The 27974-nt window shown below is 36.1% G+C and overlaps 2 protein-coding genes across 7 annotated transcripts in view; one reads left to right on the forward strand and one right to left on the reverse strand.

Annotated features, from left to right (window-relative positions):
- Positions 1-27974, reverse strand: part of LOC109407819 (ribonuclease P protein subunit p25-like protein) — a 606744-nt gene that overhangs the window by 191445 nt on the left and 387325 nt on the right. For all 6 annotated transcript variants that reach the window (XM_062854474.1, XM_029870337.2, XM_062854475.1 and 3 more), the window contains one exon: positions 23107-23169. In XM_062854474.1, coding sequence (XP_062710458.1) covers positions 23107-23169 — 63 coding nt within the window. The remainder of the gene's footprint in view (positions 1-23106; positions 23170-27974) is intronic.
- The window catches only part of LOC109407816 (aromatic-L-amino-acid decarboxylase), a 155157-nt gene that overhangs the window by 67426 nt on the left and 59757 nt on the right, over positions 1-27974 (forward strand). Inside the window, exons 3-4 of the mRNA XM_029870336.2 lie at positions 23236-23306; positions 23389-23625. Coding sequence (XP_029726196.1) covers positions 23236-23306; positions 23389-23625 — 308 coding nt within the window. The remainder of the gene's footprint in view (positions 1-23235; positions 23307-23388; positions 23626-27974) is intronic.

Raw genomic sequence — 27974 nt, forward strand, 5'->3', positions numbered from 1 at the left:
ACTTCCGGATCCTGGTCCAGTTCCTCCGGATTCGAATTCTGGCCATTTCAAGTGAAGTCAACTAAATATACAGTGCGACATATCAATTCATATCTATTTTCAACAGGCATGTGAGTAGTAACTGTTTGAGACCTCACCGAGGTCATATAGCCACTTCCGGACCCTGGTCCAGTTCTTCTGGATCCGGATTCCAGCCATGTCAAGTTAAGTTTACTAAGCATAAAGTGCAACTATCATTTCATATCTATTTTTGGTAAGAATGTAAGTGGTGACTGTTTGAGACCTCACATAGCCACGCTGAGATCCTATTTCAATTACTCCATTTCCGGGTTCCGGCCATTTCAAGTGAACTCTGCTGAATATGCTGTGCGAAGAACGAAATATTTATTCAGTGTAAATATAACATCTTCTATTTGATTTGTAGTCAAATAAACAGGTTTTTTTTATTTCCGTGGATAAAATTACAGTTAAGCAAATGAAAGTCTCGATTTTACTACCCAACTAACATTTTTTTGCTGAATAAGACCTTAAAATAGCTTTCTTCCGATTGCGTTTGTATCATAAGCTCTTATGCGGCTAATTTTGTTAGTAGGGTAAAGAACCCAACTTCTGTGGAAATTGCTTCGTGTATTTTATCTGAAGGAATGTCCATAAAATATTACTGTAGGGTTTTCATTCAGTAATTCCATCACGAGTTCTACTTAGAAATTCGTCACCAGAGGATTAATGATAAAATTTTATCTATAATATAACCTACAATATCTTGACGAATTACTTTAGAGAAAAAAATCCTAGAAGAATTACAGCCGTAAGAATTTCGGAATAAGTTGAAACAGTACGGATGAAATTCTGAAAATCATTGCCCAAAAATATTCAAAGGCATTGCAGAGGGCATTCACAATAAAATTGACTGTGGATTTCCCAAGCAAGGAGAAATTCCCGACAGAGTTATAGAAGGTATTCCCAAACCAATAGCAAAATGGCTTTCATAAGAAATTGCGGGGTAAAAGTTGGAAGGGTTTGCTGAGTGAATTTCCAATGTATGTATTGTCAAATAATTTCCGAAAAAATGCGTGAAAGAATTAACGAAATATATTTCAGAAAGAAAATGAACCAGCAGAGGATTTTTCATATAAACTCCCGAAAGAATTTCCACGGGCTTATTTTGATGGAAATACTGTATTAATTTCCAAAGAATTTTTCGATGTAACTTTTGAACTTATCTGGCTCTTTAATGGTATCCAAACTATTTGATATAAATATCCATGGGAAAAAGGATCAAAATACAGAGTTTCATATTTTTTACCTCAGAACTACTTTTAAGACGCATTTAAAAACATAATTTGATTTTTTTTCTTCAGGGTGAGCTATCACTTTATCGATTGTCATTTATCAAAGTGAATTAAGGACAAGGTATTTGGAGTACATTGCTCAAAATTTCTAGAGCACCGTTTTTTAGAACCGTTGAACGGATTTGGATTAAAATGCATCACGCTGTTGACAACCACTGAACAATTAGCGTGATGCATTTTCATCCAAATCCGTTCAACGGTTCTGAAAAACGGTGCTCTAGAAATTTTGAGCTATGTACTCCAAATACCTTGTCCTTAAATCGGCTAAACGAAAATATTGAAAAGCAAATAAATGATGTTATACGCTAAAAAATGTCTTACTTCGTTTAGGTTACGAAAAATATAAATATTTTGTTTTCTAAAACACCATTTGCCGAAGAAACTTCTGAAAGAAATTTTCCTTTCAGCCGAAAGAATAATAAAATGAATTGTTGATGAAATTTCTCAATTAGTTCTTGTAAAATGCCAAAGAAAATCTGTTATTTCTCCAAAAAAATCGTAGGTAATATTTCAGATATAATTTTGTTATTATTCCTCTGGGGACGAATTTCTTCGAAGAACTCCTGACGGAATTAATGAATGAAAACAGTACAGTTGTATTTTCTGCAGATTCCTTCAGTCATTATTCAGATACAATTCACGGTCACCAAGCGAAAATTCTCCAGAAACTAATAGAACAAGTTTCATAGGAAGTGGTTGTTGAATATTATGGCTATTTTGAACTAAATTCCTAAAAAAAATATTTAAAACAAATTTGAAAGAAATCTCGGATTTTTTTTTTCATAGATTATGAGTAGAAAAGTTACATAAAAATTTATAGATAATTCGTGAGAAAATTCTCCAAAAAATAAAAAGGAATTGTCAACTGAATTGCCAAAAGCAGCGTTTAAGAAATTTCGCGTGAAATTTCTAAGGGATTCTAAGGGAAACTTCCGCAGGACATATCAAAAACTTTTCATAAGAAGTAAATGAGGAATTTTCGAAGAAAATAAAGAAAAGAAATGACAAAAAATCCATGATAATATGCATCAGAGTTTTTAGAAAGAATGAAGAACGAATTTTCTCATGAATTCATAAAAAAAAATGCCGATGTGATACCGAAAATATTTATCTAAACGATTGCCAATGATATGCCGAAACTATTTCCAATTGTATTGCGGAAGAAATTCGCAATAAAATTAAGAATGGATTTCTGAAAGAAATTGCAGGAGAAGTTCTTAAAGAAATTAGCGAAGTTACTTTCAAACAAATTGCCGAAGGATTTCCAAAAAGAGTTACAGAGCAAAGTCTAGCAAAGTGGCTGGGGAATTTTTTAATCATCTAGCCAAGGGATTTCTATAAAAAAAACTCAAGGAAGTATTTACAAAAAAAAATGTTGAAGGAAATGCTGTAATAATTCTCGAAGGATTTTTTGAAGCGATTTCCACAGGAATCGGTCTTTTTAGTGATATATGGACTATTTCATGACAGTTAAACTTGAATTGTTATTTTATCCACGGAAATTAAAACTGTTTATTTGACTACAAAAACATTAGAAAGCAAAAAAATGGTGTAACATTTACTCTGAAAATGTGTTTCGTTATTCGCACTGTATATTCAGCTGACTTCACTTGAAATGGACGGAATCCGGATCCGGAGGAACTACACCAGATACGGCAGTGGCCATATGAACGCGGTAAGGTCTCAAATAGTCACCGGAATTCTTATTGCAAATAGATATGAATTGATGTGTCGCACCGTATATTTAGCTGACTTCACTTGAAATGGCTGGAATCCGGATCCGCAGGAACCAGACCAGAATCCGGAAGTGGCCATATGACCTCGGTGAGGTCTCAAATAGTTACTATTCACATGCCTGTTGAAAATAGATATGAATTGATGTGTCGCACCGTATATTTAGCTGACTTCACTTGAAATGGCTGGAATCCGGATCCGCAGGAACCAGACCAGAATCCGGAAGTAGCCATATGACCTCGGTGAGGTCTCAAATAGTTACTATTCACATGCCTGTTCAAAATAGATATGAATTGATGTGTCGCGCCGTATATTTAGTTGACTTCACTTGAAATGGCCGGAATCCGGATCCGGAGGAACCAGACCAGAATCCGGAAGTGGCCATATGACCTCGGTGAGGTCTAAAATAGTCACCACTCACATGCTTATTGAAAATAGATATGAATTGATATGTCGCACCGTATATTTAGTTGACTTCACTTGAAATGGCCGGAATCCGGATCCGGAGGAACCAGACCAGAATCCGGAAGTGGCCATATGACCTCGGTGAGGTCTAAAATAGTCACCACTCACATGCTTATTGAAAATAGATATGAATTGATGTGTCGCGCCGTATATTTAGTTGACTTCACTTGAAATGGCCGGAATCCGGATCCGGAGGAACCAGACCAGAATCCGGAAGTGGCCATATGACCTCGGTGAGGTCTAAAATAGTCACCACTCACATGCTTATTGAAAATAGATATGAATTGATATGTCGCACCGTATATTTAGCTGACTTCACTTGAAATGGCCGGAATCCGGATCCGGAGGAACTGGACCAGGATCCGGAAGTGACCATATGACCTTGGTGAGGTCTTAAATAGTCACCACTAACATCCTTACTAAAAATAGATATAAAATGATGTGCCGCATTCTATATTAAGCTGACTTGATTGAAAATAGCCTGGTGCGGAACCCGGAAAAAACCAGATTCGGGACCTACAAGTGGCCAAAGAGGCCACTTCCCGTCACCTGCCGGTCACGAGACCATCACCAATCGATTAAGCATGGTTTTTTCCTTTGGGATACATACTTTTTATTGCTTCAAACCAGCGGCAAAAATAAGTTCCGTTTTTTGGCTCGATTTTGCGCGCTGTTATGAGGGTTGCCTCCTTCCCGTCCGATCCAAAGCACAAAGATTTGGGACTAATCTCTGATTCTGTCCTGGCCACGTCCTTGCGACTGCTGAGGAATGGGAAAGGATGGTTAGTTTTGGACACCTATGAAAAATGAAGACAGCTCTACGATCTCTCAGGCCTAGGTGTCACGGGAATTTGGGTGTTGTTAGTGGAAGGGTAAACTCCAAAGGATACGCAGCTTGTACCATAAAATTTTCATCAAAATCGGTCTAGTGTTTGCGGAGATATTGTTGAACCCTGAGATCTGCAAATTTAAAATTTTGTGCAAGGAGGATTCACACATTTTTACTGTTTTATTTATAGAGCCAGAGATACTTAACCGATATCAATGAAAATTTTTTTGTATGTGAAGTATGCATATCAAAATGTTGTGTAAAATTTTCATTCAATTTGATCCAGCCGTTACAAAGTTGTATTTGCTTAAGTGGCACCCGATCAGTTTTTTTCATATTCAAACTGCTACAACTTTGAAAGTATTCATACAATATGGCTCAAAATTTTACTAAGAACAGTTTATCATAATAGTATTATACTCTAAAATTTTGATAAAAATCGGAGCAGTATTGGTAGTTCTATAATCAAAATTGTGCTTTACTGACCTTAAATTTCCGAAAATTTACTATGGAGCGCCTTTGTACAAAATTTTAAAAAGGTAGGTCGATGGTTTTATCTATATATCAACCAATACTTAATCGATTTTGATGAAAATTTTATGGTATAAGCTACATATAATTACTAAGCATTACTGGTCCAAAAATCAGCTGTTTTGGTGTACGCAGTCTATAGTTATGAAAAAAAATGTGTGACCAAATTTTGACCGTATCACCCTTTATTCCAACTATTTCATCAAGTATTTCTTTCCGAGTATTCCTTGAATGCAGGGCCGAATTAACAAATGTGGGGGCCTTTATATAGAGAATTCATCTTTGCCCGTATAAAATGAGGAAAAAACGGTAAACAATATTTATCATTCTTACAAAAATGTATGTATGATGCCGTTGTGGAAGAATTTGAGTTGTAAAAAAATTTGATATCCACTAAATTTATTCAGAACAGTTTTGAAATTCTAGTGAAATTTATATAAAATAAAAAAAATGGGTTTCGCGAGTGTGGTTGCGGCATTGGATTTCAGATTTAGTAGAAATTTATACCACAGTTCATATAGAAAATAGGAACTGTAAAATTAATTTGAAGCTGACATATTTGAGAAGTTTCAAGTAAAATTAATAATGACATTCTTATGAAATCGATAGATTATTTCTATTGGATCTAACGCGAGTGCTAGGGAAGGTTCTGGAAAGAGATTTTTACAGAACACTGAAATCAAAAAAGTAAATTCTAGAGAACATTCTTATTGAAAATGCTTAAAACTGGTCGCAGTGGAAAATGTACCCAACAGAAAAAAAAAAAATATTGAAAATGCTGGGAAAAAAATATATGAGAAAACAAAGTTTCTAAAAGGATTTCTGAATTGATTTCTGCAAAAATTGAAAACATTTTCCACCTCAAAAAGATCAGAAGATACCTTAATCCATACTCTACATGTGTACGAAGCCCGATTTTGAAAATATTGCTTCGTTATAAAAAAAAACCAAAAAAAAATGAAGAAATGCTTCCACTTTCGCCTTAAGCAACTTTCGAAGGAAATCTTGGAGGAGTTTGAAGTCCTTGAAGTAATTCCTAGATTAATCGTAAAAGATATCCAAGAAATTTGATATACGTCCAGGATTTTGTCCTTCTGTTCTTGGCTATTTCCGGTCTAAATTGATATTAGGGGAATTACTTTATAGCTTCCAACGTTTCGGCCTACCGAGAAGGATGTATTGAAAAAATCCCAGTAAAATTTCCTGGAGGAATTTCTGTGAGAATTCTTGTAGGATTTTTTTTTCATTAGAATTGCTAAACTATTTCTTCTTAATTTTTTTAGGATCTTTTTAAGTAAATACTTTGGAAATGCGTGCAGCAATTTGTTAACACTCCCACTGCCATGCTATAAATCACTTACACCAACTGCCATGCCTCAAAACAGTGGGAACGGTATTTTTCAACTGCTAATATCTCAGCCGTTTTTTATCCGATTTGCAAAATTTTTGAAGCTATGAATTTTCCCAGCCTTCTAGAAGAATATGAAATTTTCAAACTATGGATTTGACCAAAGTTCTATTTTTGAGTATTCAAAAACTCGGAGCAAGTACCTTAAAAAATACTGTTTTTCTGGAGCCATTCCGAATGTAAATTAGTTTCCACGCTTATTTTAATGTTGAATTGCCCATATTAATAAAGCAAAATTATTGCAAAGAAATATATGGAGATACTCATTATTTAAGACTATAAAATCTTCACAAAATTACGTATAATACAGAAAATTTGTATATTCGATTTGAACATTTTATTCATCGCGACAACCCCTGTGTTTTATTGCTTGAAACCAATCACGTGCACATGAGAAATCTTTTTCCAAACGATTGTGAAAAGTGTGAATCTCAGAAACTACAAAATTTTCATAAAATCACGTATAATACAGGAAACTAGTATTTTCAGTTTGAACTTCACGTTCATCGCGACAATCTCCATGTTTTATTGCTTGAAAACAATCACGTGTATATAAGAACACATTTACAGATAAATGGGGACAAGTGTGAATCATAAAATTACAAAATCTTCACAAAATTACGTATAATACAGAAAATTTGTATATTCGGTTTTAACTTTATATTCATCGCGACAACCCCTGTGTTTTATTGCTTGAAAACAATCACGTGTATATAAGAAAACTTATTCAGAACGATTGTGATAAGTGTGTATTTTAGGAACTACAACATTTTCACAAAATCACGTATAATACAGGAAATTTGTCGTTTCAGTTTGAACTTCACGTCCATCGCGACAACCCTTGTGTTTATTGCTTGAAAACAATCACGTGCACATGAGAAAGCTTTTTCAAAACGATTGTGAAAAGTGTGTATTTCAGAAACAACAAAAGTTTCATAAAATCACGTATAATACAGGAATTTTTTATTTTCAGTTTGAACTTTACGTTCATCGCGATAATCCCCATGTTATATTGCTTGAAAATGATCGCGTGCACATAAGAATACATCTACAGATAAATGGGGACAAGTGTGAATCATAAAATTACAAAATCTTCACAAAATTACGTATAATACAGAAAATTTGTATATTCGGTTTGAACTTTATATTCATCGCGACAACCCCTGTGTTTTATTGCTTAAAAACAATCACGTGTAGATGAGAAAACTTTTCCGAACGATTGTGAAAAGTGTGTATTTTAGGAACTACAACATTTTCACAAAATCACGTATATTACAGGAAATTTGTCTTTACAGTTTGAACTTTACGTCCATCTCGACAACCCTTGTGTTTATTGCTTGAAAACAATCACGTGTACATTAGAGAACTTCTTCCAATCGATTGCGAAAAGTGTGTGTTTTAGTAACTACAAAATTTTCACAAAATCACGTATAATACAGGGAATTCGTATTTACAGTTCGAACTTTACGTTCATCGCGACAATCCTTGTGTTTTATTGCTTGAAAACAATCACGTGCACATAGGAAAACTTTTTCAAAGCATTTGTGAGAAATGTGAATCATCAAAACTACAAAATCTTCACAAAATTACGTACAATACAGAAATGTTGTATATTCGGTTCGAACTTTACATTCATCGTGACAATCCTTGTGTTATATTGTTTCAAAGCAATCACGTGTATATAAGATAAATTTACAGATCACTGGAAACATGGATTCCTACAATTTTTTTCTTCTAGGCATTCCTACAGAATTTTTTTTCAAGAACTGTTGAGAAAACTTTCCTGGGATTTCCTAAGTAATTCCTCGGACCTGGTGTGATGGTTAGTTAAAGCACAGACATTTCACCTCGAGGACCTGGGATCAAATCCCACTCCCGAAAAAACACACACAATTAGAGTTCTTCCTTCGGAAGGGAAGTAAAGCGTGGGTCCCGAGATGAACTAGCCAAGGGCTAAAAATCTCGTTAATACAGATAAAAAAATAATTCCTCATGGGATTGCTTATGAGATTCCTCATTGAATTTCTTCAAGAATTCATCCTGAGATTATTTCTTCTGTGTTTATTTCAGGAACAACTGCAGGAATAATTTTAAAAATTCCTCCAAGAATTCCCCAGGAACTCTTTTAAGAATTTCTTTAGGACTTCCTCTTGGAATTCTTTCAGGAATTCCTCCAGGAATTAATCCAGTACTTTCTTCAGGAACTTTTTATGGATTCCCTTAGGAATGCCTCTTCCAGATTTTCCTCCAGGAATTCTTTCAGATTTTCCTCCAGTAATTGCTGCAGCGATTCCTTCAGGAATTCTGCAAAGAGAATTCTTCCAGAAACTTCTTCGGGGATTTCTGCACGAATTTCTCTAAGGATTCCTCCAGGGATTTTTCAAAAATTCCCTTGAGGATTTCTTCATGAATTCTTCCAGAAATTCCTCTAGAAATTCCTCCAGGAACTTTTCAAGATTTTTACAAATTTTTACAAAAAAATCTCCCAGAGTTCCTTTAGAGATTCCTCCAGAAATTCATCCAATAACTATTTCAATGATTCCTCTAGGGGATTCCTCCAGGAAATCTTGCAGATATTCCTCCAGAAATTCTCACAGAAATATCTCCAGGAATTCCTCTAGGCTTTAGTCTAGGAATTGCTCCAGGAACTCCTGCAGGAAAATCTCCAGGAAATGCCCCAGGAATTTCTTCAGGAGTTGATACAAAAATTTCTCCTGTACATTCTTCAGAAATTATGTCAGCAATTTCTCCAGGAATTTCTCCAGAAAATCCTTTAGGAATTTCTTCAAAAATTCTTGCAGGAAATTGTCCAGGAATACCTTAAGGATTTTTTAGGAATTCCTTCAGGCATTTCTCCAGGAATTACTCCAAATATTGTTTCAAGAATTGTTTCAATGATTCCTCCTGGGATTTCTCCATTAATTCTTCCAGGGCGTTTCTCAAGAATTCCTCCAGGAAATCCTTCGAAGATTCCTCCAAGAAATACTTCAAAGATTCATCCAGGAAATCGTTCAGAAATTCCTCTAAGAATCTTCTAGGGATTTTTTCAGAAATTCTTCCAGAATTTTTTCCAGGGATACTTTCAGGAATTCCTCTAGAAATTCCTCTAGGAGTTGCTTCAGGAATTCCTCCTGGGGTTTCTCACAAATTTCTCTAAGGATTCCACTAGGCATTAGTTCAGTAATTCCTTCGAAAATTTCTCCAGGAATCCCTTCAGAAATTCCTCTAGAAAATCCTTCAGGAATTTCTCAAGAGATTTTTTCAGAAAAATAAATTTTCCAGATTTCCTTTAGAGATATCTCCAAAAATTCATCCAGTAATTCTTTCAAGAATTTCTCTAGAGATTCATCCAGGAACTCCTTCAAGGATTCCTCCAACACTTCTCACTGGAATACTTCTAGGAATTCCTGCAGGCATTCCGTCAGGATTTTATCAAGGAATTTCTCCAGGAACTCCTCCGGCAATAACTCCAGGAATTTTCTCAGGAATTCTTCCAGGAAATGCTCCTGGACATCTTGCAGATTTCAGATTTTTCCAGAGATTCTTCCGGGAAATTCTTCGAAAATTCATCCAGGAAATCCTCCAGAAATTCCTCTAAGGATTTCTCAAGGGATTTTTCTAGAAATTTCTCCAGAAATTCCTTCCAGAATTCCTCTGGATAGGTTCCTTCAGTAATTCCTCCAAGACTTTCTCTAGGAATTCCTTAAGAGATTTCTTCAAAAACTTTTCTAGGGATCCCTCCCATAATTCCTTCAGGTTTTTTTTAAAGAAATTACTCCAATGAACCCTCATGAAATTTATATAGGATTTCTTCTAGGAATTCCTCAAGAGATTTCTTCACAAATTTCTCGAAGGACTCCTCCCAGATTTTATCCAATAATTCCTCTCGATATAGTTTAAGATAATACTCCAGGGATTCCTTCGAAAATTCTTACGGCATTTTTCCTGGAAGTCTTCCAGGGATTGCTCGTGGGATTCTACAAGTGGTATCTTCAGAAATTCCTCACAGGTTTTTTTTTTTTCAAAAATGTAGTAAGAAGTTCCTTCAGAAATTTCAGAAATTCTTCAGTCATCTTTTGCAGGGATTTATTCACGAATTTATCCAGGATTATTTGATTTTTTTTTATTATTTCAACAATTTCTGAAGGAATTTATGCAGCGAATAGTATTGGAAGATAATTTAATAAAGTTGCATACAAGAACCAGGAAATTATTTAAGGATTCTTTCAGTAATCCCTCCAGCAGTTTCTTCAGAAGTTTACTCAGCGATTCCATTAGTAATTCTTTCAATAAGCGAGACTATTAGTCCTCCAGGAAATCTTCCAAGCAACACACATGCCACAAAAAAGTCACTTTTAGATTATGCAGAAGTCACAGTGACTTACTATAAACATCTAGATACTTACATGCTAAAAGTGCTTTCATACATTTCTCCAGGGAATCCTTCAGGAATTCACCCAGGAAAGACTCTTTCGGAATTCTCCCATGAATTCATCCCGAAATTTCTCTCAAAAATGCACCAGGAATTCCTCCAGGAAATTCTTCTCAAATTCTTCAAAATATTTTTCTTTGAATAAACTCTAGGATTTTTAAATTCTTCTAAGGATCCTTCTGGAAATACGTTCATTGACATTTCTGTAGGATTATGCTCTGACATTAGTGCATGCAGTGCATATGGATATATAATACCACCTTTAGAGAGATTCCAGCAAGGATGTACTCGGAACAATTCAACTGAAGGTTATTTCAAAATAATTATACAAAGAGGATGCCGCTACGAACGTTGTGTTTTCACCAAAAATAAAATAAAATCTTTATGTTACGTAATTTTGTGAAGATATTGTAGTTCCAATAGTTCCTCATTCTCACAATCAAAAGCAATAAGGTTGTCACGATCAATGCTGAGCTCGAACTTAAATACATTTATCTTGCATTATAGCAGTGGTTTTCAACCAGGGGGGAATTCCCCCATAGGGGGAAGAAACAATTTTCAACATTGAAAATTTTTAGTGTATCGTGAATCATCGTCGTCAAAATGTAAGTGTACACTCTCAGAAAAAAAATATGTAAATTTAAGTTCACTTGAATGCACATTAAAGGAGCGGTCCATTTGACACTAATTTACGTCTTCTATCACAAATAAAGTCGAGCTAGCAATCGCTAGAGCTGAAGTGAGAGATAAAACATGTGTAAGTAAAATCCTGTATTTCACGTAATTTTTGAAGATTTTGTAGTTTTCAAGAATCATACTTATCATGCACATGTGATTGTTTAAAAAAATAATACACAGGGGTTGTCGCGATGAATGTTGAGTTCCAACCACAAATACAAACTTCCTGTATTATACGTAAAATTGTGAAAACTGTGCAGTTTTTATGATTCATACTTCTCCCTATCGCTGTGGAAATGTATTCTTATGTATGTATGTGATTGTTTTGAAGCAATGAGAGACATGGATTGTTTCGACGGACATGAAGTGTAAAACTGAAAATACAAATTTTTCAGTATTTCACGTAATTTTGTAGTTTTTTTTAGTTCCTAAGATTTACACATTTCACATTCGTTTTGAAAAAGTATTCTTATGCACATGCGATTGTTCTCAAGCAATAAAACACAGGGGTTGTTACGGCAAATGTGAAGTTCGAACCGAATATACTTATTATCTGTATTATACGTAATTTTGTGAGGATTTTGTATTTTTTTACGATTCACACTTCTCACTTTCGCGTTGAAAAGTATTCCTATGTACACGTGATTGTTTTCATTGTTTACAAGCAATAAAACACTAGGGTTGTCGCGATGAATACAAAGCTCAAATCGAATATACAAATTTTCTGTATTATACGTAATATTGTGAAGATTTTGTACTTTTTATGATTCACACTTGTTCCCATTTATTTGTAAATGTATTCTTATGTACACGTGATTATTTTCAAGCAATATAATATGGGGATTGTCGCGATGGACGTAAAGTTCAAACTGAAAATACGAATTTCCTGTATTATACGTCATTTTATGAAAATTTTGTAGTTTCTGAGATTCACACTTTTCACAATCGGAAAAAGATTTCTCATGTGCACGTGATTGGTTTCAAGCAATAAAATACAGGGGTTGTCGCGATGAATACAAAGTTCAAATCGAATATACAAATTTTCTGTATTATACTTAATTTTGTGAAGATTTTATAGTCTTACATAATGAGTATCTCCATATATTTCTTTGCAATAATTTTGCTTTATTAATATGGGCAATTCAGCATCAAAATATGCGTGGAAACTAATTTACATTCGGAATGGCTCCAGAAAAACAGCATTTTTAAGGTACTTGCTCTGAGTTTTTGAGTACTCAAAAATAGAACTTTGGTCAAATCCATAATTTGAAAATTTTATATTCATCTAGAAGGCTGGGAAAATTCATTGCTTCAAAAATTTTGCAAATCGGATGAAAAACGGCTGAGTTATATCAAGTTGAAATTACCGTTCCCACTGTTTGGGAGGCATGGCAGTGGGAGTGTTAATAAATTCTTCTGAGCATTGATTTAGGAATACTTACAATGATTCCTTCAGGAACTCCTCCAAGCATTTCTTCAGGAACTTTTCACGAAATCCTTCGTATTTTTTTTTGGAAATCCCTACAGGCATTCGTTCAGCAATATCTCTTTGGATTCCTTCCAGGCCCGGATTAAGGATTGTGGGGGCCCGGGGCCCGAGCGGATGTGGAGGCCCCTCGGAGAGATGACCAAAACTGTTTTTCCTTATTTTCGAACAGTACTTGAGCAATATGAAAAATAAAGCTAATGCTAGCAACCAAAAAAGATTCTTGTGGGGGCCCCTAAAATGTGGGGGCCCGGGGCCCGGGCCCCCCTGGCCCCCCCTTAGATCCGGCCCTGATTCCTTCATAAAGTTCTTCAAGGATTATGTCATGAAGTCCTTCAAGGAATTCTTCAGATTAACGGAATCGTTCGTGGAAATCGGAATTGGGAATCCTTAGAAAACTTCCTTAATCAATTCTCTGCAATGCTTCAGCAATGGCTTTGCGAAATTCTTCAGATTTTTATTACTAACGGAAATTTCTTCAGAAATTTGGTATGCAACTTTTCGCTGTTTTTTACAATTCGTTTGAAAAATCCTCTGGTAACGACTTTGGGAATAATTTCAACACTCTTCTGAAAACTTCTTTGCCAATTCCTATGGGAATTTATTGGTTTATTCATTTGGCATTTACTTCGGAAATTTATTCCGCGAATTTCGTGTCAAAGTGTTTAGAATTATCTTTTGCGGAGGTTTTCCTTTGGAAATCCGTTTAGCAATTTTTATTGGATTTGATCCGAAAATTGCAATAACATTATTTTTGGGGTTTTCTCTGACATTTTTTTTAAACTTTCGGTAACTTTTTTGGAAATTTCTCGGAATTGATTTAACCCTCTAATACCCAATCCCGCCTTTAGACGGGGTATAGTTTGAGCATTTTTGTAATTTTTGTTTCGTGGAAAATCATTTTTTTTATATTTTTGGCTGATATTTAGGACTGTTCTGTATATCTCAAAATGGTTTTTGGTGTATTTTAAAGCGTATTTACATTTTTTAAAAATCATTGAAAAATTGATGTTTTAGTCACCTTTTACAAGTCATTGTTTATTTTGTATTGAATCGCTACAATTAACATATTTTAAATTTTTCCCAAATCATTCTATCCTTGTTTAACAGTTTAAGGGAATCGAATACACTCTAAAATTATTTTCCTTAAAATTACACTGAAAATAAAATTTTCCGTGAAAAAAATTCAAAATAATAATATTTCAACAATAATCATAAAATCTCAAAATGTTTTCATCTCAAAAAATCCGTTCCCCAAATTGGCTTTCAGGAAAAATATAAAAGTGTGGGGATGTTCAAAAATAAAAATTAGAAAATTCAAAAACTGAAATTCACGAAATCGAGAATTCAAAAGAATCATCTTCCAAAACATGTTTAAATCGATTTTAGATGACGAAAAATGATATTTAGATCAAAATCAAAAATTTGGGTATTAGAGGGTTAAGTTAATATTTTTGAAAATATCTACAGCATTACTTTCGAAATTCTTTGGTCAATTACTTTGGCAATTTATCAGGCAACTCCTACGAGGTTTCAACAATTTCATTGAAAATTTCACCGGTAGCCCCTTTGCTGATATACCTGACAATTACTTTTGTAACTCTTTCAATAGCTCCTTTAGAAATTCATTCGACAGGTACTATGAAAACTCCTCAGTCAATTCGAATATTATAGTGGAGGTTTTTTGAAAACGTCTCCAGCAATTGCTCGAAGAATTTTTTTGGTAATTTCTCTGGAAATTCCTTTTGATAATTCCTTTCGGAGTTCCTCTGTCTGTTATTACTTTTGAATTTCTATGAGATACACTCTTGTGAATTTAAAATCAAATCCATTATTTACAACGGAACGGCTGAAGAAAATCTAAAAAAAAAAATTACCTAAGAAATTAAAAAAAAATAAGGTGATTACCTGAGAAGTTCATTAATAATTTCCTAAACAAATTCAAAGCAACTCCTAAACATGTTTAAAATAGAATTTCTCGGAGTTCGGTGATAAGTTTTGAAAAAAAAAACTCCTTTATTTTTTAATTTGAATTTCTAAAGGAGAAGTTCCTGAATCCTTGAAGGGCTTATTGGAGGAATTCCTTAAGCATTTCTAGCATAAACACTTAAAGCATCCTCTGGAGGAGTTCCTATAGAATTTCTTGGAGGAATTTATGTAGGAATCTTGGAAAAAATCTTTCCGGAGTAATTATATAAATACATTAAGTACCACCTACAGAGCAGGAGCACTGCCTCTCTGTGATGCGCAATAAACCAGGAGAAAATAGTCGAAAGTAGTTCGTCTCGTCTTGTCCCCGGGGAAATAAGACAAAACGTGGGACCTATCAACCGCTGGAAGAAACCTTCCCGAAAGATTTCTTGTGCAAGATTATTTGTAGAATACCTGGAAAAATCAGTTTAAGCATGAATTACTGAAATCAATTTGGGAAATTCTTAAAAACTTGAATAAATTTTGAACGAATCTTAGGAGAAGTCACAAGAGAATTTATTGCATGAATTAATAAAGAAATCTTTGGAAAAAAATCCTGATGAAAGTTTTGGATGAATTTCTAAAGGCCTCTTTAAAAGAGTTCCTTTAGAATTTTAAATAAAACCTTGAAAGAATTCCCAAACTCATCCCTGGAAAAATCCCAAAAGTAATTCTCGGTAGAATCTTTGAAGAAATTATTAAACAAACTAAACAAGGAATGATTTATCCAATTGAAGAAACCTTTGCAGGAGTGTCTAACAAGATTCTTCAAAAAACTATGAAACAATCTTTTGACAATTCTCAAGAGATTTTTTTTTGAAAAACCATTAAGGAAATCAATCCTTGTAAAAACTCTCGTCGGAATTTTTGAAGAGATTTCTGAAGAATTCCCGATGGTATTCTCATGGAATGGAATCTTAGCCTTGCATTAATCACTTAAAGGATGCTTCTAGGCATTCTAAAACTCCTGAAGCAAGTGGCAAAACATTCACAGGAGGAATCATTGGAGATACTACTGAAGAAATTGTTTGATTTGATAAGAGAAGCGTATCTGTTCCTTTACTATTTAAGCATATACGCACCAATTGTCATCCTGCATAAAACAAAGGAATGAAGCATTTTTAGTTAAGTTTTTAATTTTTGTATTTTTGTTAGAAGTGAGCACAAATGACAACACTGTAAGAATTCCTGAAAGAGTGTTTAGAGATATACTGAATGACATCCTTGCATAAACCACTTAAAAGATTCTTGAAGACAAATTATTCTTCAAGATAAGACATAATTCTGAGAAAAAAAACTTACGCTCATTCAAGGAATTCCGGGATGTAGGGGGATCAGGGGCATAATGGACACCCGGGGCGAAATGGACACCCCTGTTTTTACCGAAACCGTTGACTTTTATGTTAAACTTTTAATGCATAAGTGTAAAGGAACAAGTCATGGTTCTATTTTTTTTAAAGTATCATTTATATTGCTCCAAAATAACCAAATTATCTTTGAAATTGAAATATGTTTTTCATATGGTGAAATTCTTATAATTTCGAAGCAGCATCAAATAAGGTATTACGAGTGTTGGAGTGTGTCCAACATAAAAACAAGTGAATTGTTACCTTATCTACATGTATACGAAGATTTAGCAATGAATGAAGTATTTTATTTTTGAACACAATTTACTTAAAATAGCAATTTTAATGTTGTAGTCGATTCGGGGCGAAATGAACACTGGCAATTACCAATGGATGTACGCGCATTGCATACCGTTAGGCGTTTTAGAGAGTTTGGAAAAATCAATCCGATTATTTTAGCATAAAGTTTATTTAATTAACTTTGATGTTATGTAAACTCGTCTAAGATGAAGTATTATATCTGTGGTATTGATCTCTGTAGGCAAATCACTTAACTGGTCGATGTAACCAAAGAATTAGCACAAAATATGCAGTGGTGTCCATTATGCCCCGATAGGTGTCCATTTCGCCCCGTACCTTTCCTGCCAGCCCTTAAAAGCACACGGTTTACATTTCTTCACAATAAAGACATTCTACCTGCTGTAAATGATTGAAAGACGTAGGAAACAAGTTAAAGTTGTAAGTCAACTGATAATATGTTAGGTTTTACTCTGTTATACAGGCCTAACGTACTCATTTGCTTAGGGTGTCCATTATGCCCCTAATCCCCCTATCCTTGCAGAAATCCTCGAAGAAATTCGTAAAAGAATACAGAAAATAATGTTCAACCTTCCGTCAGCCAGTTGACCGCCAGTTGATCACGCTAACGCTGAGTACAGAAGTCTTTTTACGTATCGTACAAAATACAACAGCGCGATCATTCGAGAGTTAAACGTATAGATTTATCATTCTAAACAAGGGCGTAGCCAGGGGGGCAGGGGGGGGGGGGGGGCCGTGGCCCCCCCCTGATTGAGCAACTATATTCTAACTTAACCGAAAAACTTAGATGATCAGAGCTGTTTTTGACTAATAAAAATAAAATTCTCCTGCATCCTCGTATTTTTTTTAATGTATTCAGGAATTCCTTCGGAAATTCTTGGAGAAATATCTTCGAAAATTCCTGGGGGTATTCCTTCGGAAATACCTAGAGGAATTACTTTGGAAATTCCTGAAGGAATTCCATCCAAAATTCCTGGAGGAATATCTTCGCAAATTCCTGGAAGAATTCCATCGGAAATTTTTGAAGGAATTCCTTCGGAAATTCCTTAGGCAGTTCCTTGGGAAAATCTTGGATGAATACCTTCGGAGATTCCTGGAGGATTTTTTTTCAGAAATCCATAGAGAAATTCGTGAGGAAATCCTTAGGTGAATTCCTTACGAAACTCCTGGGCAAAATAATTCCAAACTCTCTGGAGGAATGCTTATGGAAATTCCTGGAGGAATACCTTCGGAAATTGCTGGACGAATGTCATTGAAAATTCCTGGAGGAATTCCTTCGGAAAGTCCTGGAGGAATTCCTTCGGAAAGTCGTGCAGGATTTGTTTCGGAAATACTTTTTGTTTTTTTTTTGGAAATTCTAGCAGGAATTCGGAAATTCCAAGCGGAATTCCTGGAGCAATTCCTTCGGAAATTCATGGAGGAACTCCTTCGGAAATTCCTGGAGGAATTCTTTCAGAAATTTCGGGAGTAATTCCTTCGGAAATTGCTGGACGAATTCCTTTGGAATTCCAGGAGGAATTCTTTCGGAAATTCCGGGAAGAATTTCTTCGGAAATTGCTGCATGAATTTCATTGGAAATTCCAGGAAGAGTTCCTTCGGAAAATCCTGCAATAATTTCTTCGGCAATTACTGATGGAATTCCTTCAAAAATTCCTGGAGGATTTTTTTCGGAAATTCTTTTTAGATTTTTTTTTAATTCCTGGAGGAATACCGTCGGAAATTCCTAGCAGAATTCCTTCGGAAAATCCTGAAGGAATTCTTTCGGAAATTCCGGGAGGAATTCCTTCGGAAATTCCATTCGGATTTCCTTCAAAAAAATCCAGGAGGAATTCTTTCAGAAATTTCGGTAGGATTTCTTTCGGATATTGCTGGACGAATTCCTTTGGAGAATCCCGGAGGAATTCATCCGGAAATTGCAGGAGAAATTCCTTTAGGAATTCCTGGAGGAATTCTTTCGGAAATTCCTGAAGGAATTCCATCGGAAATTGCTGGACGAATTCCATTAGGAATTCCTAGAGGAATTCCTTCCAAAATTCTTTGAGGAACCCCTTCGCAAAATCCTGGAAGAATTCCTTCGGAAATTTCTGGAGAAATTCCATCGGAAATTCCTGAAGGACTTCATTCGGAAATTACTGGAGGAATTCCATCGAAAATTCCTTGGCGTGGTCCTTCGAAAAGTCTTGAATGAATACTTTCGGAAATTTCTAAAGGAATTCTTTCAAAAATTCCGGGAGGAATTCCTTCGGAAATCGCTGGACGAATTCCTTTGGAGATTCCTGGAGGAATTCATTCGGAATTTCCAGAAGGAATTTCTTTAGGAATTCCTGGAGGAATTCTTTCGGAAATTCCGGGAGGAATTGCTTCGGAAATTCCTGAAGCAATTCCTTCAAAAAATCCTGGAGGAATTCCTTAAAAAATTCCAGAAGGAATTCCTTCCAAAATTCTTGGAGGATTCCCTTCGCTAATTCCTGGAAGAATTCCTTTGGAAATTTCTGAAGGAATTCTTTCGGAAATTCCTGAAGGAATTCCTTCGGGAATTTCTGGAGGAGTTCCTTCGGAAATTCCTTGAAGAGTTCCCTCGAAAAATCTTGGATGAATACCTTCGGAAATTTCTGGAGGAATTCATTCAGAAATCCATAGAGAAATTCCTGAGAAAATCGTTGGATGAATTCCTTAGGACATTCCTGGAAAAAAAATCATTCTAAACTTCTTAGAGGAATGCTTTTTATGATTCCTGGAGGAATTCCTTCGGAAATTACTGGACGAATTCCTTTGGAAATTCCAGGAGGAATTCCTTCGGAAATTGCTGGAATAATTTCTTTGGAAATTACTGGAAGAATTCCTTCGGAAATTCCTGGAGGTATTCTTTCGGAAACTCCAGGAGGAATTCCTTCAGAAATTCCTGGAGGTATTCCTTCGAAAATTCCTGGAGAAATCCCTCCGGAATCTCTTGGATGCATTCCTTCTGAAATTCGTGGAGCAATTATTTCGGAAATTCCTGGAGGAATTCCTTCGGAGGAATTTCTTTAAAAAATTCCCGGAGGAATTCCATTGGAAATTCCTGGAGAAACTCTTTTGGAAATTCCTGAAGGATTTTTTTTAATTCCAGGAAGAATTCCTTCAGAAATTCCAGGAGAAATTCCTGGAGAAATGTCGGAAATTCCTGGAGAAATTCTTTTGGAAATTTTCAAAGGAATTTCTCCATAAATTTCCGATGTAATTCCACCAGGAATTTTGCGAAGGAATTCCTTCAGGATTTTCCGAATGAATTCCTCCATGTATTTCCGAGGGAAATACTCCAGGAACTTCCGGAGAAATTCCTCCAAGAAATTTCGGTAAAATTCCTCCACAAATTTCTGGAGGAATTACTCTAGGAATTTCCGGAGGAATTCCTCCAGAAATTTCCGAAGGAATTCTTCCTGGAATTTTCAAGGGAATTCCTCTTCGAATTTTCAAAGGATTTCCTCCTGGAATTTCCGCAGGAATACCTTCATGAATGTCCGAAGAAATCCCTCCATGAATTTTCGAAGGAATTCCTCCAGAAATTTTCCGACGGAATTCCTCTACGAATTTCCGAAGAAATTCCTCGAGGAATTTCCGAAGGAATTCCTCCAAGAATTTCCGAAAAAAATCTTCTAGGAATTTTCAAAGGAATTCCTCTTGGAATTTTTAAAGGATGTCCTCCTGGAATTTCCGAAGGAATTCCTCCATGAATGTCCGAAGGAATTCCTCCATGAATTTCCGAATGAATTCCTCCAGAAATTTTGCGAAGGAATTTCTAAAGAATTTTCCGAAGAAATTCCTCGAAGAATTTCCGGAGGAATTCCTCCAGTAAATACCGAAGGAATTCCTCCATGAATTTCCGAAGGAATTTCTCCAGGAATATTGCGAAGGAAATCCTAAAGCATTTTCAGAAGGAGTTCCTCCATGAATTTCCGAAGGAATTGCTCCAGAAATTTTCCAAAAGAATTCATTCACGAATTTCTGAAGAAATTCCTCCACGAATTTTCAAAGGAATTCCTCTAGGAATTTCCTGAGAAATTCCTCCATGAATTTCCGGATGAATTTCTTCAGAAATTTCCGGAGGAAATCCTCCAGGAATTTCCGAAGGAGATCCTCCAGGAATTTTCAAAGAAATTCCTTCTGCAATTTCCGAAGTAATTTCTCCTGTAATTTCCGAAGGAATTCCTCCTGGAATTTCCGAGGGAATTCCTGCATTAATTTCCGGTGGAATTCCTCCAGGGATTTTCAAAGGAATTTCACCTGGAATTTTCAAAGGATTTCCTGCCGGAATTTCCGAAGGAATTCTTGCATGAATGTCCGAAGGAATTCCACCAGGAATTTTCGAAAAAAATTCTCAAGGAATTCCTTCACGAATATCCGAAGCAGTTCCTCCATAAATTTCAGAAGGAATTCCTCCAGGACTTTTGCGAAGGAATCGCTCAAGGATTTTCTGAAGAAATTCCTCCATGAATTTCCGAAGGAATTGCTTCAGAAATTTCAGGAAGGAATTTCTCCATGTATTTCCGAAGGAATTTCTCCATGTATTTCCGGAGGAATTACTCCAGGAATTCCCGAAGGAAATCCTCCACGAATTCTCGAAGGAATTCCTCCAAGAATTTTCGAAGGAATTCCTCCAGGATTTTCGCGAAGAATTCCTCCATGAGTTTCCGGAGGAATTTGTGCAGGAATTTCCGTGGGAATTCCTCCAGGAATTTTCAAAGGATTTTTTCCTGAATTTCCGAAGGAATTCCTCTACGAATTTCCATAGAAATTCCTCCCGGAATTTCCAAAGAAATTTCTTATAGATTTGCCTTGAAATACCTCCAAAAATTTCCGAATGAATTCCTCCAAAAATTTTTGACGGTTGTCCTCAAAAAATTTCCTTAGGATTTTCTCACATAATCCCCAAACGTGTTTCTGAAGGAATGTTTGAAGAAGTTTCTCAAGTTTTTGTAGGAGTTCCGCAATACATTTTTGAAGGAATTTCTTGAGGAATTTCCGACGAAACTTCTCAAGGATCTTTCGCTGGAATTCCTTGAGGAATTTCGTAAAGATTTATAAAAAAAAAACCGAAAAAAATCCTCAACGAACTTATCAAACAATTTCTCACGAAATTTCCGAAGGTATTCCATAAGACATTTCAGACATATGTCAAAAAAAAAAAATCCAAACGAACTCCTTTAACAATTTCCGAATTTTCCTTATCAAGGCATTTTTAAAGGAATTCTTCAAAAATTTCCGAATGAGTTCCTCTAGGAAATAAAAAATCACAAAAAGCATTTCTTCAGGAATTTCCGAAATATTTTTTCAAGGAAGATTTGAAAGATTTTTAAAGAAATTCCTTATGGAATTTCAGAAGGGATATCTAATGAGACTTTTAGTGGAATTCTTTCAATATTTTCGAAAGAATTGCTTCAGGAATTTGGGAAGGAATTCTCACAGAAATTTCCGGATGAATTCCTCCAAGAATTTTTGAAGGTAAAATTCCTCACGAAAACTCCGAAGGAGTTCCTCAAGGAATATTCTAAATCTATTTCAAAGAAATTCCTCAAGGAATTCCCGAAGAATCTTCTATAGGAAATCGTAGAAGAACTCTCGAAGGAATGTCTTATGGAATTTCTCAAGGAGCTTTAGAAATGAAGGAATTCCTCAAGAAATTTCTGAAGAATTTGTCAAGGAATTTCCGGTGGAAATTGGAATCCCAATCCCAATTGGAGAAACTACAGTAGACGTTCGATAACTGCAACATGTTTACGTTTCACTTAGCGAACGAAAATCCGATAACTGCAACGCCTGACAGTGTCAACAAACCATCAACTGACGTAAAATGAACGCGAACTTCATCCGACTGTTCATTTGGGCTAACATGGCGCACCATTTTGACGGATGGCGGTGCGATAACTGCAAAATTGTTGCACTTACCGGACTTGCAGTTAAAAAGCATTGCAGTTAAACCGTTTGCACCGACCGAACGTCTACTGTACTGGATAAATTCAAATTCATGATGGCATTTGTTAAGAAATTTCTGAAGGAATATCTTGAGGAATTCCTCAGGATTATAATCATATATGATTCTTCCATTGAACCATTCCTGTTAATCACCCATATTTCATACTTCACTTTTATTTATTTTTTAATGATGAAATATTTGAACTCCTTGTTACTGCAAAGTGGTTTTCAGTGTAAGGGTGCTCGCCCCCCCCTGGCCGAAAAGCTGGCTACGCCCTTGATTCTAAAATATGTACATCTGTAATTTCCATGGTTCCAATCTGGTTCCGCACCGGGCCCCTAAATTCCTAGCTACGCCACTGGTTATCAGTCATTTTTTAGGCCCATTTTACCGATCCATTACAGAATTACAGCCATAGTTCTGTGTCCCGATTATTGCGGATACAGGCTCTATTAATTTGGACATAATTCTAGCGGCCATATTTTCAAATTCTCGGTACATCGTGCCGAAGTACAACTTTGCCCATCAGCCATAAATTACTTTTTAATTCAATTACACTGAGTTGACCGCAGCATTATCGCATTAAAACAAACTGTCACTTACCCGTTCTGTTCCGGTTTAGTTCAGGAAAAGTTTGAACGCAACGCCTCCTACGCGTCCCTAGATCTGAAACGAAATGGAAAGAGGAGGAAAATGTATTTATTAAAACAATTTTAATTTTTCTCGTTCCAGGCAAAGCAATCGGTCTGCCGGATCACTTTCTGGCGCTGAAGCCGGGCAGCAAAGGAGGCGGTGTCATTCAGGTAATTGGAGCGCCACTTCTGGAGGGCGGTTTGAGTGTCTAAGTGGAATCCTAACCTATTTAGCGCCGCCGTACTTTCGCAGACATCTGCTTCGGAGTGCATCCTGGTGACGATGCTGGCCGCCCGAGCCCAGGCCATCAAATATCTCAAGCAACAGCACCCCTTCGTCGAGGAGGGCCATCTGCTGTCCAAGCTGATGGCCTACTGCTCCAAGGAGGCCCATAGCTGCGTGGAGAAGGCCGCTATGATTTGTTTCGTGAAATTACGCATTCTGGAACCGGATGAGCATTGCTCCCTGCGGGCCGATACGCTGGTTCAGGTGATTGCAATCCGCATTGGACAGGATCACGAAATTAAGAGACTCGAATTTCAATGGCTACGCAGTCTTGGTGAATCAAAACGAGTTGCTATCTAACCCGACGTTTCGACACTTTGGATGGTGTCTTCTTCAGGGGAAAGATACGTTTCCCCCCTGAAGAAGACACCATCCAAAGTGTCGAAACGTCGGGTTAGACAACTCGTTTTGATTTGTCAAGACTGCGTAGCCGTTAAAGTCCGAGTTGTACAGAATACAGTCGATTCAACCCCCCTCGAAGTTAAGAGAAAACAATATTTAGACTTTTGAGATGATACATAGAGATTGTGATTTAATTCTTCTAGCTTGGCGTCTTGCAATTAGGATGGCCCCGTAAAACATCGATTATTCCAAAATAATGTGGGAATAGTTCATACATTTCCAAGTAAGGGGATCATAGATTATAGCCGGTTATGTAATGTTCCAGTTAACAGCGAAAATTACGTCTGTAGCACCTGTAGATGTCATGAACAAAACTCCAGGACAGGTTGGAGCACCCTGAATGTCGCAACCAATTTTCACGTACATACAGGGTGTTAGGTTCATGAGTGCAAACTTTTTAAAGGGTGATAGAGGACCATAAATGGTGAAAAAATTGTTCTACGCATATGGTCAAATCTCAACCGTTACGTAGTTATTGAACTCCCCATGATTTTGACTCTTATTGCCTTAACTGGCTATAACTTTAAAATGGTCAAACTTATCGCAATTTATTTTACCCTAATTCGAAAGATTATTGAATTTTCTATCAAATGACATCTTTTAATCGATTGGTTTTTTTTTAAATAACTAAGTTTTGTAGAGCAAAATAGCGAAAAATAGCGTGTTTCAATTTGTTTATGTTAATTATCTTTGAAAATTGCGTAATAAATTAAAATTCTTTCTTTGACAAAGTTGTGACATCTGTTTCACTCTACAATTCGTTATTTGACGCCAAACTTCTAACTCTTATCGTTTTCTTGCAATTTTGATTTGAATGTGCGGCACAGTGCGCAAAAAAGTGCTTACCATGACGATTGCAAATTAATGATCCGAAATGCGACGTTTAAATCGAAATTGCAAGAAAACGATAAGAGATAGAAGTTTTATGTCAAAGAACGAATTGTAGAGTGGAACAGGGGCCATAACTTTGCCAAAGAAAGAATTTTAAATTATTACGCATTTTTCAAAGATAATTGACAAAAACAAATTAAAACACACAACTTTTAAGCTATTTGCTCTAGAAAACTTAGTTATTTAACTAAACCAATCGGTTCAAAGATGCCATTTGATAGAAAATTCAATAATCTTTCGAATTAGGGTAAAAAAACTGCGATAAGTTTGACCATTCTAAAGTTATAGCCAGTTGAGGCAATAAGAGTCAAAATCATGGGCAGTTCAATAACTACTTAACGGTTGAGATTTGACCATATGCGTAGAACAATTTTTTTTCACCATTTATGGTCCTCTATCACCCTTTAAAAAGTTTGCACTCAGGAACCTAACACCCTGTATAATGAAGTTTATGACCGTGTTATACGTACTTTTATGTGGTAAGGTTACATCGCATAAGATGCAGCAAAATTACCTTATGCGTACAAAACTGGAGGCGATATACGTGCATTGGCGGGACAATAATAACGCTATATGACTTGAAGCGATATCTTATGCGATTTACGGTGTGCACTATTGCGATGCACAATGGGAAAAAAATAGGTATAAAACGCGAATAAATTCAATATCTCTGCTCGGAGTGAATGGATTTGAATGAATTTTTGATACAAACTGTAAAATTCTCTATAGTTTCAGATAAGGAACGTGTCATTCGCCGCATGATGCTGTAAGTCAATGTATTTAGCTCGTTTTACCCCACTCCCTCTCTTTTTCACCTTTTTCGAAAATTCCTGAAGTGCAAAATAAATGGTTTATTTAAGTCGTGTTTGTATAAAAATTTCCGTAGTATCGAATGGAGCTGATTTGGCTCACCGCACGGCTTCAAAAATTGAAATATCTTCAAATAACCCCGATATCCCCTATTTCTTTGAAATTTTACATGTATCAATCGATAAGAGCAGGACCAACCCTATGTTAAATTGCCGATACTATGGAAGTTTTTACACAAATACGAGCTAAATAAGTCATTTATTTTGCGCGCCAGTCGCGAATAGATGAGGATTTTCTCAAAAAGGTGTATGATAGAGAGAGTGGGGTAAAACGAGCTAAATTCACTGGTTTCCAGCATCGTGCGGTGAATGACACCCTCCTTATCTGAAACTGTAGAGATTTTTGCAGTTTGTGTCAAAGATTCATTCGAATCCATCCACTCCGAGCAGAGTTATTGAATTTATTCGCGTTTTATACCTATTTTTTCCCACTGTGCGATGTAACATAGCATCTTATGCGACTTCATAATGTTCGAAAAAAAAAAAAACAATTCTTGACACCGCAGTGCTGAACCAATGACCTTTGGATTATCGAACCACACTTTACTTACACTTAACACCAAACACTACCCCGCTTTAACTACTATCAGAGCCATGAAACAAAAATGATGACTTTGTAACAAGGGGCAAGACAGTGGACATTTAAATTTTCAAAATGTCTATAAAATCGAATTTTACATAAAATCGAAGCAATTTTTTCTTTTTTTATTTTCACTTAAATTGTATACTAAAATGTACCAAAACGTAACCAAAACTGCATGAAAACTGAGTTTTCGATAAAAGGCTCGAAGTTTTTGGCATATATTAGTAATTCTCGCTATACAACGAATGAAGCATCTCGCTAGCTCGTTACGATCGAAATCTTTTGTCTCCAAAAATATGTATGGTTGATTCAAAAGCCAATATTTTGAACAATGGACAGTGCCGGATTTATGAGGGGGGGGGGCGGTACATTATGGCCTCGGACTTTATGATACTGCGCCTGAATCCACGGTGAACTCCTGTTTAAATCGATCAATTCCTTGAGAAAATTTCAGAGGAAATTTGTGGAGAAATCGATCAAAAATTTACCCTTGTTTCCTGAAGATTTTCAAGAAATTTAACAGGAAATTCTATTGAAAATTAAGTCAGAAATCATGGAATATTGAGACATTACCGCTATCCTTAGTGTAATGAATTGCATTACTCCATTGCAAATGAAGGGCAATTAAATATTGATTTTGCTACAGTTTTTTGTTTTGTTTTCTTAGAATCTACAGAAGCTATCAAACTTGATAATAAAGTCACACTATTTACACTAAAGAAACCCCGAATAATTTCAGGGAGGAATCTAAGAAGGAATCCTAGGAGGAGCCTGAAAGAAACTCCTGAAGAAATCCATGAAGAAAATTCTAGACTAATCTCTGCCAGAACTGCTATATGAAACCCTGAAGAAACTTCTGCAGGAATCTCTAGCGGTTCAAGAATCTCTGTTAGAGATATCTGAAGAAAATTCTGAAGAAATCCCTGATTGAAGTTTTCGAGGTATTTTAGAAGGAAATCCAGGACGAATCTTCGAAAGAAATTCCAGGAGGAATCCCCAAATGAATTCAAGCAGGAATCCCAAGGGAATTACAGCAGGAATTTCCAAAGGAATTCCAGGAGGAATCCCTGACGGAATTCTAGCGGGAATTTCTAAAGAATTTCGAGACGGAATCTCCAAAGGATTTCAAGGAGAAATCAACGAAAAATATCGAGAAGGAAGCTCTGAAGGATTTCCAGCAGAAATCCCTGAGAGAATACTAGGAGGAATTTCCGAAAGAATTCCATGAGGAATCCTTGAAGGAATTTCAGGAGGTATCCCATAAAGTATTCCAGCAGGAAACTCCGAAGGAATTCTAGGAAGAATCCCCGGAGGAATTCTAAGACGAATCCTCGGAGGAATTCTAAGCGGAGGAACTCCGTGAGGGATGCCCGAAAGAGTTCTAGGAGGAATCTCCGAAGCAATTCGCGGAGGAATCACCATAGGAATTTCAAGATTGAATCCTGAAGGAAATCCAGAAGGAATCCCCGACAAAATATCAGGAGAAGTCTTCGAAGGAATTTCAGGAGGAATCCTCAAAGTACGAACCTCTGCAAAAAAACCGCTGAATGAATTCTTAAAGGAATCCTCGAAATTACTCTAGGAGGAATCCCCGAAGGAATTCCAAGAGAAATTCCCGACAGAATTCCAGGAGAAATTCTCGAAAGAATTCTAGGAAGAATCACCGAAGAAATTACAGGGAGAAATCCTGCAGGAATTCTAGGAGGACTCCCGAAGGAATTCCAGCAAGAATCTCCGAAAAAAATGAAGAGAAATCACCAGAGGAATTCCATGATAAAATCCCGACGGAATTCTAGGAGTAATCCCCA

The sequence above is a fragment of the Aedes albopictus genome, chromosome 2 (genome assembly GCF_035046485.1).
Source record: "Aedes albopictus strain Foshan chromosome 2, AalbF5, whole genome shotgun sequence".
Classification (NCBI taxonomy): Eukaryota; Metazoa; Arthropoda; class Insecta; order Diptera; family Culicidae; genus Aedes; species Aedes albopictus.